At 33.7% G+C, this 15,901-nt stretch overlaps 1 protein-coding gene and 1 long non-coding RNA gene across 2 annotated transcripts; one reads left to right on the forward strand and one right to left on the reverse strand.

Moving 5' to 3' along the window:
* Nucleotides 1-1,689: 1,689 nt before the first annotated feature.
* On the forward strand, nt 1,690-7,352 carry LOC112762541 (probable WRKY transcription factor 70). Its single transcript, XM_025808409.3, has 3 exons — nt 1,690-2,196; nt 3,036-3,137; nt 6,574-7,352. The coding sequence occupies exons 1-3, from the start codon at nt 1,889-1,891 to the stop codon at nt 7,013-7,015; spliced, it is 852 nt and encodes a 283-aa protein (XP_025664194.1). The 5' UTR covers nt 1,690-1,888; the 3' UTR covers nt 7,016-7,352.
* On the reverse strand, nt 3,496-6,021 carry LOC140180936 (uncharacterized). The gene is made up of 2 exons (XR_011875131.1): nt 5,577-6,021; nt 3,496-4,318 (listed from the first exon to the last, which is right to left on the reverse strand). It is a non-coding gene; the product is annotated as an uncharacterized lncRNA (long non-coding RNA).
* Nucleotides 7,353-15,901: the final 8,549 nt, after the last annotated feature.

Below are 15,901 nucleotides of genomic sequence, written 5' to 3' on the forward strand. Positions count from 1 at the left end.
TTTTATAATATGTATTATTGTTCCAATTAAAAATGATAAATTAAATAAAAAATTAATTATAAATAATAATAAAAATATAACTTGTAAAAAATTAGAACCTAAAATAATAATAAAAATAAAATTATTAAGAGAAAATACTAAAATATGTTATTTTAAATATTTTTTTAATTTAATAAATAAACATTAATTTTACTATAAAAAATACTTGAAAAGTTGTCAATTTTTATGTTATTTTTAATTGGGTAAAGTATACTTTTTGTCCTTAAAGTTTGACAAAAGTTTTAAAAATACCCCTAAGTTTTATTTTGTTTCAATTTTGTCCCAAAAGTTTTCGATTTGCATCAAATATACCCCTAATGACTAATTTTTCAAAAAATTTAAGACCAATTTAACAACAATTTTATAAGAACAACCCTCAACACAAGCAAATCAAACATAATTTTCATGCATTATTGTTAGATTGGTCTTAATTTTTTTAAAAATTTAGCCGATTGGAGTATATTTGATGCAAATCGAAAACTTTTGGGACAAAATAGAAACAAAATAAAACTTAGGAGTATTTTTGAAATTTTTGTCAAACTTCAGGGATAAAAAGTATACTTTACCCTTTTTAATTTTATAAATAAATATTAATTTTTATTATAATAATAAAAAATTATAATATACTAAAATAGAGTACTATAAAAAAAATATTATATAAAAAATACTAAAAAATATAAAAAAAGATTAAATATACTTAAAAAAATAATATTATAATTTAATATTATATTTTTAATAATTAATTAATTATTTATTTAGAAGTGATTTTAACTAATATTATCCAAACAATATTTATTTTATTAAAATCAATTTTAGTAAAAATTACCAAACATAAATCATGTTAGTACAAACTCACTTCTACCTAAAATCAATTTTACAAAATTACTTCTATTCAAACTCCAGTTTACCCAACATAAATCCAAACACACACTTAGTGATCACCAGAAAAAAAATTGAATAAGGACAAAATTGTTCCGAAAAATTCCAATTCACTTAATATAATTTACTTTTCTTTTGAAAATCAAAGGTATTGATAAAGAAATTAATAAATTTTAAAAATATGACATTTTTAAAAAAAATTTAAAATAATATTAAATACTAAAATTTATTTTTTAAAAGAGAAATTTGGTTAAGTCTACTCTAATTTTAACCAAAATCAATTATGTTTTTTTCTTTTCATTTGTAATAGTATATATTATTTTTAAATTTAAAATTTTTATAGTTTAGAAAAAATAATTTTTTATAGTTTATTTTAATTTAATTATTTTTAAAATAATAAATTAAATTAATAATTAATTATTTAATATTATTTAAGATATATTAAATTATACTTAAGACTTAAATACTATTTAGTTTAAATTGATAGATACAACTCTAAATATAAATATTAAAATTTAAAACATAAAATCTAATGGTTTAAATTAGATTTCAATTAAATATCGAAGAAAGATATGCAATTATGAAAGCAGTAGTTAATCTTAAATCCCTTGGTGAATTAAAACTTTTAGTAGCTTTATTAATTTTTAAGCTTTTATTAATTAGCTGTATGTATTTAAGTGTCTAATTGTGTGGAAAACTTTCTTTCTTTTGGTAGAAAAGTTTTCTTGTCACATCACTATCTCACATCAATCACTACCCCGTTAACTTCCCAACAATTTCCATTCATTTGTTTATCCCTTTCTTCACTCCCGAACCTAAACTTCAAGCCCCTCTCTTTCTCTCTCTCATCCAAAAACCAATAGCAATTCTGATTCGACCCAGAAAAGGGAAAGATTCTCCAAACAAATAAAACCAAACACAGAGGACCCTTTATTTGTAGGCAAAAATTTCAGAAAGAAACAGTGAAAAAATGAACAATACTACAACCCTTTGCACCAAAATAAATGGTGATAGTGAGAAGAGAAAGATAACAAGAGAGCTTCTTAATGGCCATGAAGCTGCAACTCAGCTGAAGCTTCTTCTTCTTAAGAATCCCAATGGAGGGTCTTCTCTCTCAGCTGAAGAGCTTGTTGCCAATGTCCTCAGATCCTTCAATGAAATCCTTTCCATTCTCTCTTCCCAAAATGCTGGGATTCCGGCGGAAGATGATTCTGATCAGTGTAAGAACAAAAGAACCGCCACAAAGACAGCAAGAGGAAGAGGTTGCTACAAAAGAAGGTTTGGTATACTTCACTGTGGATTTTTTTTTATTTAATTTTTCTTTATATAAATTTGGTTTCTGATCTTTTATTTGCTGATATATACTGTTCAGGCAAAATATGAAATTTAAGATGCTAATTAAGATGTGAATCTGTACATAAATTATTATAAATATTTTTTTATTTTTAAATAAAATAGTAAGAGTGACATGCTATTAGCAAAGGTGGTTTTTTTTGGGTATGATTTGGGTTCACAGAAAGTAGAAGCAGGGTTTCCGTCTAAAAAATTGGGTATATAATTTGTACGGAAACACAGTACGGATAACGGTTGGACTGAGTGATTAACTGGCAATCTGCCATTATTGTTGTAACAAAGACATGGGAGAAACATCTTGGATTGTGTATATATATTTGAAGAATCTTAAATATTCAATTATAAAAAATATATATAATATATATTAATTAAAATTAATAATTAAAATGATTGAAATATCAATGTTTTAGAAATATTTAATTTTTTTTTATATTTTTTATTTTTACATTGGTAACTCTAAATCAATAATTAATAGTTAGTCAACTAAATTTGGTTAAATTGGAAAGAATTTTAGTGTGATGTTTGGAGTTTTATATTGGTTAAATTTAAATTGAGTGAATAATATATATTTAGAAAAAAATATGAGAAGACATTTCTCATGTTAGACAGCCTATAAATAGATATATTTTTTTATGTGCACCATACTATATGCATGAAAATGACTTGCATAAACATGTTTTTTGGTGACTTTGCATAAACATATTTGCAATATGTATATGTTATTTTAAATAACTTTGTTGTTATTGCACGCATGCTTATATTAGGAGGAGTGCAGACACATGGACCATAGTTTCGCTCACTGCTGATGATAATTACACATGGAGGAAATATGGACAGAAACAAATCTTGAGTTCTATATTTCCAAGGTATATTCATTATTGTTATTTGTTTTCCTCTTCCTTTTTAATCTGTCATATTTTTAAATTTAAATCTTACTCTAAATAAATTCAGAATAAACATATAAATTCGATATAGATCATGTGTCTTACGCTCGCTTCAATATATATTTGGAATAGACTCTCAAATTCACTCCTCAAAAACAACAACTATGTTGGATTGTATCTATACAAATTTGATGCATGGTTTGCAGTAGTCTGAAATGATATATACATCATGAAACAAACAAAATCAATGTCCACGCATGTCTACTACAGTACACTACTCTATCTTTCGCACATGATCAAAGTATATGACTGTATCTACTTGTTGAATTCAAATCTTGGATTTTGTTTCAACGAAAATAATGATATATAGGTGCAGGTAGATGTGACAATGCAAGTTTAATTTGGATACAGTAAACACCTATGATTCATTGTAATTTCTTAAGTAAAGTCCAGAATGGCCTCTGATTCAATTTAGTATTTGAGGTTCTAATATCACGTAATAGTTATTAAACTCATTTCTAGTGATGACTCAATAATTTCCGTTCTAATGTGGCTAGATCCCACACCTTTGTCACCTTCATTCCTCTCCACCCCACTCTTCTCCTTTAGACTCTTCTTGTCATCACTCTTCCCTCTCCTCTCCTCTCCTCTCATCCTCATAAACTCTCTCCTTCTCCGCCACTTCTCCTTAGCTGCCATCACACTTCATTCCAGTTTCGATTCTCCAGTCTCTTTTAATTTGGTACTCTTATTCTCTCTCTTGTGCGAATACCCCCACCATGATTCATTGAGCTGAAGCTGAATCAAAATCCTTAATTTGAATTTGTAAAATGGCATCGAGTTTGTTGAAAGGCTTCATAAAATTGTCCAAGTGCTCTCATTGTCAACAACGAGCACTCAAATTAGTGAGCACATCGCCAAGTGGATTCCGTCTTAACGCCATTGTTCATAAGATCCAAATGTTACGTTTCCATTAATTGATTTTCAGGTTGTGTCTGGTTTTAGGGGATGAAGTGTGGTGGGGACGGAGGAAAGAGGGGAGAGATGATGAGAGGGTGTAGGAAAGAGTCTGAAGGAGAAGTATGCAGTGGAGAGGGAGGGGAAAGAGAGGAAGGTGGCCAAGCTAAGGCATAAGGTGTGGGGTTTAGGTACTACTATAATACCTACATTAACACAAACAATTCAGTCATTATCGAAAATAAGTTCAGGGACCATCAGAGCATAACTATAATAAAATTAAAATTTCAAAAATCAAATTAAATAATTTCGTAAATTTCAGAGATTATCGTAAACATTTACTCGTAATTTCTCCATTTACTTATCCCTCAGACAAGCTAATCCTTTGTTGTCACCACATCACCACCGAAAGTGTAGGTATTTTATTTGGGATTTTTATGAATAGATTTGTCCCTCTAAACTAGGCTTTCGAATATATCAAATACATTTTTTTTTTATATTGAGTCATTTTGTTTCCAAAGTAATTTTATTAATATATTTTGAAAAATATTAGGAACTAACATTTTTATTAATATTAGCCAATAATTTTAATCAACATTTTATCTTTATACTATTAAAAATTAAAATTAATATTTAAAATTTAACAAAAAATAATAATTTTTGTTAATCATAAAATATTGCTTATATATTATTTGTTGCTTTATACCAAGGTTATGAGAACCGGACCGGTTAATAAACCGATAGAATGATTGATTCAATAGTTCAAAGATTTTTTATCGGAATTCAACTGGAGTTTAACCGGTTTAATTAAATATTAAATAAAATTAATAAAAATTAAATATATAATGAAACATGTTGACCTTTTTTTGTTACATTAACAATATCTAATAAGAAAAATCTAATCTCTTTTTATTCTTTTCGAAATTAAAATAAGGAAAATTCAAGCCATGTTTAATTTCCTAAATTTAGTGTAAAAGGAGAAATTAAAGAAAGAAACCATTGTAGAATTAACAATGCTGAAATGGAAGGGAATAAATAAAGACAAGGACATGAGGGTGAAGATTTTATTCTGTTTCTGTGCATGTCAATTGCAACCTTTCTGCTGAGTCTAACAAATTGTATATAGAAGCTGTAATACATATGTACGTCCTCATATGCAGATCAATATAAAACAAGACAACAAAATTAATCATACCACCACCAATTCTAATTCAGAAGTCAGAACACAATAGAAAAAAATAAGTCCCCCAATTCAGAACACAACAGAAAAAAATAAGTCCTCCCAATTCAGAACACAACACGGAACAGCATCTCAAGAACCAAAATTCAGATTTTAGTAACTCAGTAAAATTAACAAAATACACAACCATAAATGGAAGCAAACATAAATTTGAATCATTAAAAAATAGAATCTCAAAATCATAGAAAATAACAAAAGAAAAAAAAAAACCAAAGCAGGGTTACCGACGATTGAGGAACCAAACTGACGTCGACGGAGAAACGAAACAGACAGCGAGAAAGGAACGGAACTCAAGTACCGGCAAGAGAGGAACGGTGAGACAGAGACGAGGATCGAGCAAACTGACCAGCGATGGAGGAATCCAACCGACGGCGCTTCGATCTGCAAGCCCACGACAACGAAGACGAAGACGATGTAGAGAAGAAGATGGCCACGAGCTTTGATCTGCAAGTCCAAATGCGACGACGTGGAAGAGAGGAGGATGGACGGTCAAGAGCTTCGAGCTAACCCTATGTATGATACTGCCAGCGGCGAGGCACCCTCTGGTTGACGAGATAAGTTCGGCGATGGCGGAGGCGGTGGCTGCTGGTTGAAAGAGAGGGGCAGCTGGCTGAGGGAGAGAGAGAGAGAGAGGGGGATAGTGCGCCGTAGTGGATTAGGGTTTTTTCTGGGTTGGGAGGACTTAGGGATGCTATTTATATCATCTATTTTTTTTTAAATTATAATTTAAAAAACCGTTAAAAAACTGACCGATTTTATCGGTTCATCAATCTATTGCCGGTTCGATAGGTTTTTTGTCGGTTTTTATTAGTCGATTTTTATGTTAACTGGACCGACTAGAAGACTGATTCTCGGTTAATTTGGTCGAACCGACCGATCCGATTCGATTTTTAGAACCATGCTTTATACTACTTTAGACAATATATATATAGGCTCCTATGATCTGAAACACACCTCACATACATAACATACCTATACTTTCCTAAACAAATATCTAATTAACACTTTGAAATTATTAGTATTTTTAATATTAATCAATATTTTAGATTAATATTTTATTTTTATATTATCACGACTTAGAATTTAGTATTTATGATTTAGAGTTAGCTAAATATGGAGAAAAACTGATGAATTTTATAGATGATGTAGCATTTCTGGTTGCAAATTGAAGAACATAAATATGCATGTGGGTGAATATATAAGACTTTTATTTGATTACAGGAGCTACTTTAGATGCAGTAGAAAGTATGAGGAAGGTTGCCGGGCAATCAAACAGGTGCAAAAGACACAAGAGAATCCTGTTATGTACGAAACTACCTACACTGGCATGCATACATGCAAATCCACCCCCAATAGTAATAATAATGTTCCACGTTTGCTTCTGAATTCTCAGAATCATCATCATGATTCTAAGGTATCCAATGAAAAGGATTATTACCCTATAATTAGTCCTCTAACTCCAACTGTAACACAAGAACATGCTAAAGAAGATTCACCTAGTGATGTTGGAGATCATAAACTGGATCCTGTTTGGTCGGATTTGAAGGATTTTGAACCATCCATCAAGCCTTCCATTAACTTGGTAAAGAATTTTGGGATGGATTCTGTTCATTTTGGCACTCATGATGATGATGATGATGATGAGTTCCAGCCACCACTTTGATGCTTTCTTAGCTTCCTAATAAGCTTAATTATTATTATTATTATTAATTGTTGATTCCATTATTTTGCTTGATATATAGTCTATATTGTGCTACTGGGGAGGAGAAAAGGTCAAATTGAAATGCACAAAAGCGCATTTACTTTTCCTCTCTTACAATGAAACTATGGCACTTTTTCCTGAATGTTATTATAAGACAAAATCCATTAAATTGTATATTATTTTACATGTTTCCTGTACTATGATCTGATAAGTTATTAGTGGACACTTTGATTTTCATGCTTATTGCATGATAGTAGTGTGTAATAATGAATTTCTATATAACTATGTCCTTGGATAATATTCTTTTGGTTATTCACTATTACAAATTAAATGTTGTTAATAAAATCAAATGCTAAGAGTCATATGCATGCCCTTTATTCTCCCCTCCAAGGCTATCTGAAGTATATATAGTCTCCAACAGTCATATTATCCATATTCATTCTTTTTGGTAGATTAAGTTAATTATTTTTTTATTAATTAATAAAAATGTAAAACTTATATCTATTAAGTATTTAAGTCACACATTTCCTTTAATAATAATTTTATTTTAGCTCCATAGAATTATGAACATTCAAGTCCTATTATTTATTGAAAATTATAGTGATTACAGAATAAAAAGAATTACGAATAAAATGTTGACTATTATAATTCGACTTGTAATAAAAATTTTATAAAAAAAGATAAAAGATCTCTTAGTATAGACATTTTTCTATTTTATAACTCATAATTTTGATATTTATAACTAAAAGACCTAGATATATACTAAACCGTGACTAATCCCATGCAGATATATTATATCTAATAATAGTATAATTAAAGAAATGAATAATAATAATAATTTCAGAATCTGTAGAGCAAATCATATCATGTATATCCTCCAAATTTGATGGGAAATTCTTGGAAAGAGTGTGGGGCGCTATGGGTCCTTTAAACCAAACGACATATACATATGGTGGGGTTTTGACAATTATATGAGTGCTTTTGTCATCAAACTTAGTCACATAGAAAGATAGGGTTTTGTGGTGTACAGCATGACGATAGCGTGTGATGACTTGATCAAGTGGACACATAATAACACATCCTACACAGAAGGTAATTAAATGGTACCTTTTAAATAAAATCTAGGTAGGTTCTACTCGCTATAGTTAATCCATCAAAATTAAAGCATGTCTTTAATTAATTAGGTTTTATCATGTAGGTCCAAAATTTAAAGATTATCTACTTAAAAAATTTCACATTTTTATGATTTTTCAAGATATTCTCAAGTTGACAAATTAAAAATTAATTTGATATAAATTTAAATTCTATTTAAAAATTTATCATTTACTAATGGATTGCTATATATATATATATGAGATAAAATTTAAATTTTTTATCTTTGCTTAAACTGACAAAGTGAATTATCTGTCTACTCGATTAATTCAAATTGGTTTAAATTTGTATTTTCGTAAGATACATTCTGAGACAAAATCATTAGTAACAATCTTAATTGGTAGAAGACATAATATTATTATTGAGTATGAACATGACGAGTTCAATTTTAAAGATCATGAAGAAGGGTCATTTTCAGAATCTACTAGCATTGATGTAAAGACTCAACATAATTCGGAGGCCTCTTCAACACGGAATAGCGATGGCACAAAGTTGTATGTATGTGAGTTGTGACCAGTGGGAACAGAAAATAAAGTAATTTATGTTAATTAATTGATTGATTTATGTTAATTAATTAATTGTGTTCCTAGATGCAGGATTTTTGTTTCCACTTTTGGAGCTATATATGCTTAGCAATTAGCATGGATACATAATGTCAATTTTTATAGCATGATGAAAGAAAAAAAATTGTTTAAATATCCTTCTTTGTATATATATTGATACAAAAATTTTCCTTGTACCAGAACCATGACTTTAAAGCTTGGAACACAAATACATAAACGAAAAGATGGAGAGGGAAATATTAGACACAGTGACGAACGGATTTCTGCCAGTAAAAAAATTCACAAATAAGTTTTCGTTGTTAGTATAGTTTCTAAATCAATAGAGAATCCTTTTGTACAAAAGTTTTGGTTGTCACTAAAGTAAACCCAATAAAATTAAATCGAAGTATTTAAATCTCAGGTCGTCTCTCAAGAAATTGCAGGGAGGTGTAATTTATTATTGGTTATAGAAAAGTATTTTTTTGGGGTTTTTGAATAAGGAATAAGAAAAGTAAATTGCAAGAAAGTAAATTAATAATTAAGAAAAACCCTTGGCAAGGTATGAAAACTGGACGTCCTATCCTAGTTATCCTTATCAATTGTGATGAGAATTGTCCACTACTCCCACTTAGTTAACCCTCACTAAATAAAGGAAAGTCAAGTGGACTAGTCAATTTGATTCCTCAAGTTCTAGTCAACTCCTATGGAAAGACTAGCTTTAGAGGTATCCAAATCAACCAGCAATTTTCAATTAACAAGCAACAAAGGAGTTTAATAACTCAAGTGTCTCCAATTACTCAACTCAAGCCAAGAATGTAAAAAGCTAAATTAAAATCATAAATCTGAAATACCTCAAATTGCATTAAATAAGAAAATCAATTCTAACATGGAGTTCATAAACCAAATTGGGAAAATAAGTAATTAACAAGAGAAATAGATGAACCAAAGCACTAGAATAAATAAAAGTAGAAGAGAAACTAAATTAAAGGAACATTGAACCTGGAATGGAGAAGAAGTAAACCTAACCTAATAAGAGAAATCCTAAATCCTAAAACCTAGAGAGAGGAGAGAGCCCCTCTCTCTAGAAACTACATCTAAGAACCTAAAATTGTGAATAATCAGAAGTTGTGTATGAATGTTCTCTCAATGATTCCCCATTTTGCAGCCTCTATTCTGTGTTCTCGGACTTAGAATTGGGCTGAAAAGGAGCCCAGAAATTGCCCCCAGTGCTTTCTGCAACTTTCTGCACGTGGCGCATGTCACGCGTACGCGACAGTCACGCGTGCGCGTCATTTGGCAAATTTCTTTGTCACGTGTACGCATCAGTCACGCGTACGTGTCGCTCGTCTTCTGTGCTAGGCACGCGTACGCGTCGTCCATGCGTGCGCGTCGCTGCTTGTTTCTCAAATACTTCATTTTTCTCGTTCCTTCCACTTTTGCATGTTTTCTTTCCATCTTCTAAGCCATTCCTGCCCTATAAAGTCTGAAAGCACTCAACATACAGATCACGGCATCGAATGGTAATAAAGGATAATTAAAATTAACAGTATGTACTTCTAAAGTTATGCCAGGCTATGTTTTCACCTAACATACACTATGTACTTCTAAAATTATGCTAGGCTACCCATAATTCCCATTTTTGCATCACACACTCATGTACCAATTATCTTTAAGTTTATCACATATGCATTGATATTTTATTAAACTTAACATTGGGGTAATTTTGTCTCCTTATTTATTTATTTAATTATAGGAATTTTTTTTCATAAGAATAAACATAACATATCAATGCACATGATATTTTAATTATTTTGGTCTCACATGAGCATGCACCCAAATTCCAAATATCTTGTCAATTCAACACTTTTTTATCAACCCAAGTTTCCACGGTTCCCCACACTTGATTGATACACAATCTCTATCTTAAGCTAACCAAAGATTCAATTTGGGGTAATTAATTTGTTTTTCTGCTTAAGACTAGTGATGTGGTAAAATATAGAATAAATGGGGATTAAAAGGTTCAAAGTGGTTAACAAAGGTGATTGAAAGGGTAGGCTATTTGGGATAAGTGAGCAAAATCAAATAATGACCTCAATCATATGCAAACATGTAAATACACTAAACATTGGACATATAGAGTGGAACAAAGTAAAGTCTGCAATCATAGTGAAGAAACACACAGGAATAAAATATTATGGCTAAATAATATAACCATGTAATTAAGCTCAAATTCCACAGGTTGTGTGTTCTTTGGCTCAAAAATCATATATCAGTCATGTATATCATGCAAGTAAGAATAAAAGTTTCAACTCAAATCAATGTGAATCTTTAAATGAATTTTCTAAAAATAAATATATTCCTTGAAAATATCATCAATTGACCAACATTTATTACTATATATATATATATACTAAATGGATTATTATGATTACGAAAAACTTAAATATTTTCTAATTTACTCCCTATTTTCAATCAATACCAAATTCTCATATGCTAAAAAGGATAAACTAAACTTAATAATCCATATTTTTCTATATCACAACTAATAAACTAAGAGTGCAAATCAAGCTAAATATCTAAGATATATACAGCCCAAAGTGCAAAATGTAATAAAGTAGAAATAAACAGAAATATAGTAATAGAAAATGTGCAAGCACTGAAAGGAAAATAAGATAAAATAAAATAAAATAAAATAAAAATATAAAAATGAAGCAAAATAGGATGAAAAGGTTTAAAATAGTTCACCAAAATAAGATCCGCCAGAGATGGCGACCTCCCCACACTTATATAATAGCATCGTCCTTGATGCTCAGTCAAGTTGGGTGTGAAGGGTCGTCACCTCCTAAAGGGTGTGCTACTGCTGGCTCTGTGGGGGCCTGTGGCTCTGCCTGTGTAGGGGCCTGTGGTGCTACAGATTGCTCAAGCTGAGACTCCTCCTGCTGGGGCTCCTGGTGCTGATCCTCTGCCTGTGCATCCTCCTCCTGCTCATCCGCCTCCTCAGAGGGCTCCGATGGTGTGTCAGGCTCAGAGGGGATGTCAGTATGTCCCGACCTGATCATCAGCTTCAGATGCTCATAGCGTCGCTTACTGCGACGCTCAGACCGCTCATAACGCCGTTGGTTGCGGCGCTCCATCTGATCCAGGCACTCAAAGAGTCGGTGCACTAGGTGGTATATGGGCTGGGAAGCGGGTGATGGTGCTGTGGATGTGGGTGGTGCAGTAGGTGCTGCAGGGGCTGCAGAGGATGTGGCCGCGTCAGTGGAGGCAGTAAGAGATGGTGGTCTGTGGCCTAAAGCTTCAAACCGTTTGCCATGTGGGATAATCTTTTTGCATTCGGCAGCTGGTGGCTTCTCATCCTCAGGCTCGCAGGGTACCTCAGCCTGGCGGGCCATCTGGGTAATCAGATAGGGGAATGGCAGAGTGCCTTGAACATGGACTCTAGCCATGTAGTGCCTGATGAACCGTAGAAGGTACAGGTCCTTGCCTTCCATAACGCACCAGATGAGAAGGATCATAGTAGCTGGCACCTCTGTCTCATGAGTGCTCGACATAACATAATTGCTCAGGATTTGTTGCCATAGCCGAGCCTCATTATTAAGATAAATAATCTTGATGCCCTTTGGATTTATTGTCGACTTATCCATAACCAAGGGAACAGCAGGATCAATGGCTATAGTGTGCCTCACAGAATCCCAGTCAAAGCTCAAAAACCTCATGGACGCCTCAGCCTTCTGATAACCATCTGGCTCGTCTGATTTAGGCTGGAAATGGAGGATATCTTCTATGGCCTCCTCAGTAACCAGGATATGTTTTCCTCTTAGTTGTACTGCATCCAGGGTTGTCTTGTAATAGTTGCAGTAGAATTCTCGGACCCAGGATGCATTAACCTCAGTCAAATTCTTTTCTAGAAAGAACCAGCCTCTCTGTTTGATCTGCTATGTAGTGTACTGTTGTAATTCAGTTGGTATTCTGAGGGTCTTTTCCAAACATAGGTGCCTCTTATCTGCAAAGACCTGATATTTCAGTTCACAATAGCGATTTGCAAACTTGATTGGATCAGTCGCAGGCACTAGTTGATCTGCTTTTTCCTACGGAGTGAAGTTTTTCTCACGCCAGGAATCATCATGTAGAATATCTAACAGAGCGACAGATGACTGTCCTTTTTTCCTTTTACCCGTGCCGGCTTTAGCCTTGCCTTTCCCTTTTGGATCAGACATCCTAAAAAATAGAAATTCCAGGATATAATTTATCAAACTAAAGCAGAAGAACAGGAAGGCAAATAGTATGCAAGCAATATAAGCAGTAGATGGCCAAAAGAGGAATGAAAGCCAAAGCATGAAGTGAGTCAGAAAGATATAGAATGTTGGACTGAATGCAAGATAAAATTCAAAGAATTCAATCAAAAATCACAATCCAAAAACTATTAAATGAAATGCAGAATGCTTGTTTGCCAAGAAACAACAATAAACATGCCTTGAAAGGGGCGAAAGGAGTTATTGTAAAACGAAAAGAGAAGTTAGGAAGTCAAGGAATTCAAGAGTTAGAAAGGTAAGTTAAAATTAGTGGCATGGTATTGTGGTTCTCAGTTAACAGAAGTTCACAAGTTTGAAGAACAAGCAACTCACGTTCAAGCAAATAATGCAGATTATTGATGATAAATCAAGTAGTAAAGAAAGCACAAAGAGAAATAAAATCATCAATAATGCAATTCAATGAAGAAGGGAACCAATTGGAATGGAAATTCTAGCCCAGCACCTCATGAAATGGCCTTGGTGGAAACCAAGTAAATCTCAATTTTAAAAGCACTAAAGTCAAGTCATGAGTGGAAGTTAAGTAAAACAGTTTTCAGAAAAATTGGACAGCATTCCGGCAGTGAAAGGAACGTTCCCAGAAAATCGAACAGCAGAATAATGCAAGTAGTAGCAATGTCAAACAGAATTAGCAGCTTATATGATTTGCAAAACAAGTTGTACCAAATCAGCAAGTAATATGGCAGTGAGCAGAAATTTGAATAAATATAAACTCAAGGCAAATTAGCAACCAAAGCAGCAGCAGAACACTAAGGTAATCAACGATCAAGCATGGTTGAGTTTAAAGATACAAGTGCGGAATTAAAATGGAAAAATTGAAATGGAGCACTTGATGAAGTAAAGAAAATTTCAGAAAAACAGCAACGGGAATCATGCAATATGTCAGCAATTTCAGTCATCATATGAAGTAAAAAAGTATGACAGCAGCATGAAGAGCAGGGTAGTTCATGTGACTCAAACATTATAAAGCAGAAGAAAGTAGCAATTGAGCTAATCCAAAACAGCAATTGGCAGTTATATGCAATTAGCCGGCCTCATCAAATTCAGAGAGCAAGCAATAAGAAGGGGTATGGGTGCAATGAAGTGAATTCACTAAATCAACAATGAAGATCAACTTGCAACGAGAATTCAATAGCAATAATAACCCAGATTTGAATTTTACTAAAATCAGACATGAAGAATCCAATATAGAGGAATCAAATCGACTTAGATAGGAGCTCAGCAATTGCAGAGAATACTTAGAAACAACAAGAAACCAGTTTAGCACAAAAGCAAACAATGAAGGATGACATAGCATCAGTAATAATTTAGCACAGAGTGCAGCATTACCAGCACAGCCAATAGAATGGGCAACCAATTTAGACAGCAATGCAAGTGTAAAAATCAGATAATTCAAACAGCAGGAACGGAGCACTTATCAAACCTAGAATCCTCTAACCACAACCTAGCTACCTAACAACATGTATTTCTATCTAATCCTAACAGACAGAGTAATTAATTAAACTAACTAGAATGAACAAAAATTAATTAAAGCAGTAAGTATACAGAGCCATGGAGGCAGGAGAACCTGGAGCAGGGTAGAAGAGAAGGGTGTTGGAAAATGGAAAGGGGAGAGGATAGTGGCGCCGCCTAGTAGCGTTAGTGGCTGGTGGTAATGGGGGTTGGAGAGGGTAGGAATAAGGAGAAGAAGAGGAGGAGAGGGGGGAAAAAGGTGAGGGGCGGTCGGCGGCGGTCTAGGGCTACCGGCGGTGGCTGCGGTGGGTGTTTGGTAGTGAGGGTTGGTTGATGCGATGGAGGTTTGGGGGAGGAGGAGGGGGAACGTTGAGAGAGGAGAGGGGAAAAAACACGCAAGGGGGGCTAGGGTTCTCGCGTCATGGGGTTATCAAAATTTAAATCCACGGGTATGCGTGGCTCACGCGTGAGACGGGATAAGTGGAGATGACGCGTACGCGTGAGGCACGCGTACGGGTCGCCCAGAATTGTACTAAACGCACGAGTCCAGCGTCGTTTTGGCACAACTCTCTGTTCCATTTTGAGGGGGAAAAAATTTGCATGCGACGCGTGCGCGTCGCTCACGCCCACGCGTGGTGTGCTAAAATGAAAGTGATGCGTGGGCCAATTTGTGCCTATCGCACACCAGCCACACGATTTCCGCCCAACTTTCTGGTCATTGGATGGAGATGCCGATTTAGGAACGACGCCCACGCGTGGCCTACGCGCATGCGTGGTGTGGTTCTTTTTTAATGCAATATGCAGATGCAAATGCAGACTATATGCAGACATTATGGATGACCACTAAGAAAATTAGAATAAAATAAAATTAAGAATAGAACAAAATGAAACTTAAAACTGATGAAGAACGATTATACCATGGTGGGTTGTCTCCCACCTATCACTTTTAGTTAAAGTCCTTAAGTTGGACATCTGATGAGCTCCCTGTCATGGTGGCTTATGCTTGAACTCATCCAGAAATCCCCACCAGTGTTTATAATTCCAATAGCCTCCGGGATCCCACACTAGTTGCATAAAGCCTTCGAGCAGGTTAAAGCAAGTGACAAAGCTCCAGGAGTGTTGATTGTCAGAATAAATTCCGGGGTCCCAAACCTTACTTTTGCACCCATCTTCGCTTTGATCTACATTCTTCCAACCGGGTGGTAAGAAATCTGAATTCTCACTGAGACATCCAAACAACTTCCTAAATCCATTCAATCGAGCTCCGCACCAATCCTTGCACTTCAACTTGGAGCGTGCAACCATATTGGACCTTGTCTGACAACTCCAACCACTAACCATCTCCCTCTTACTCTTAAAGCCACAAAGAGCTTTAAGCTGGCCATCTGTTT

The sequence above is a fragment of the Arachis hypogaea genome, chromosome 17, assembly GCF_003086295.3.
Source record: "Arachis hypogaea cultivar Tifrunner chromosome 17, arahy.Tifrunner.gnm2.J5K5, whole genome shotgun sequence".
Lineage (NCBI taxonomy): Eukaryota > Viridiplantae > Streptophyta > Magnoliopsida > Fabales > Fabaceae > Arachis > Arachis hypogaea.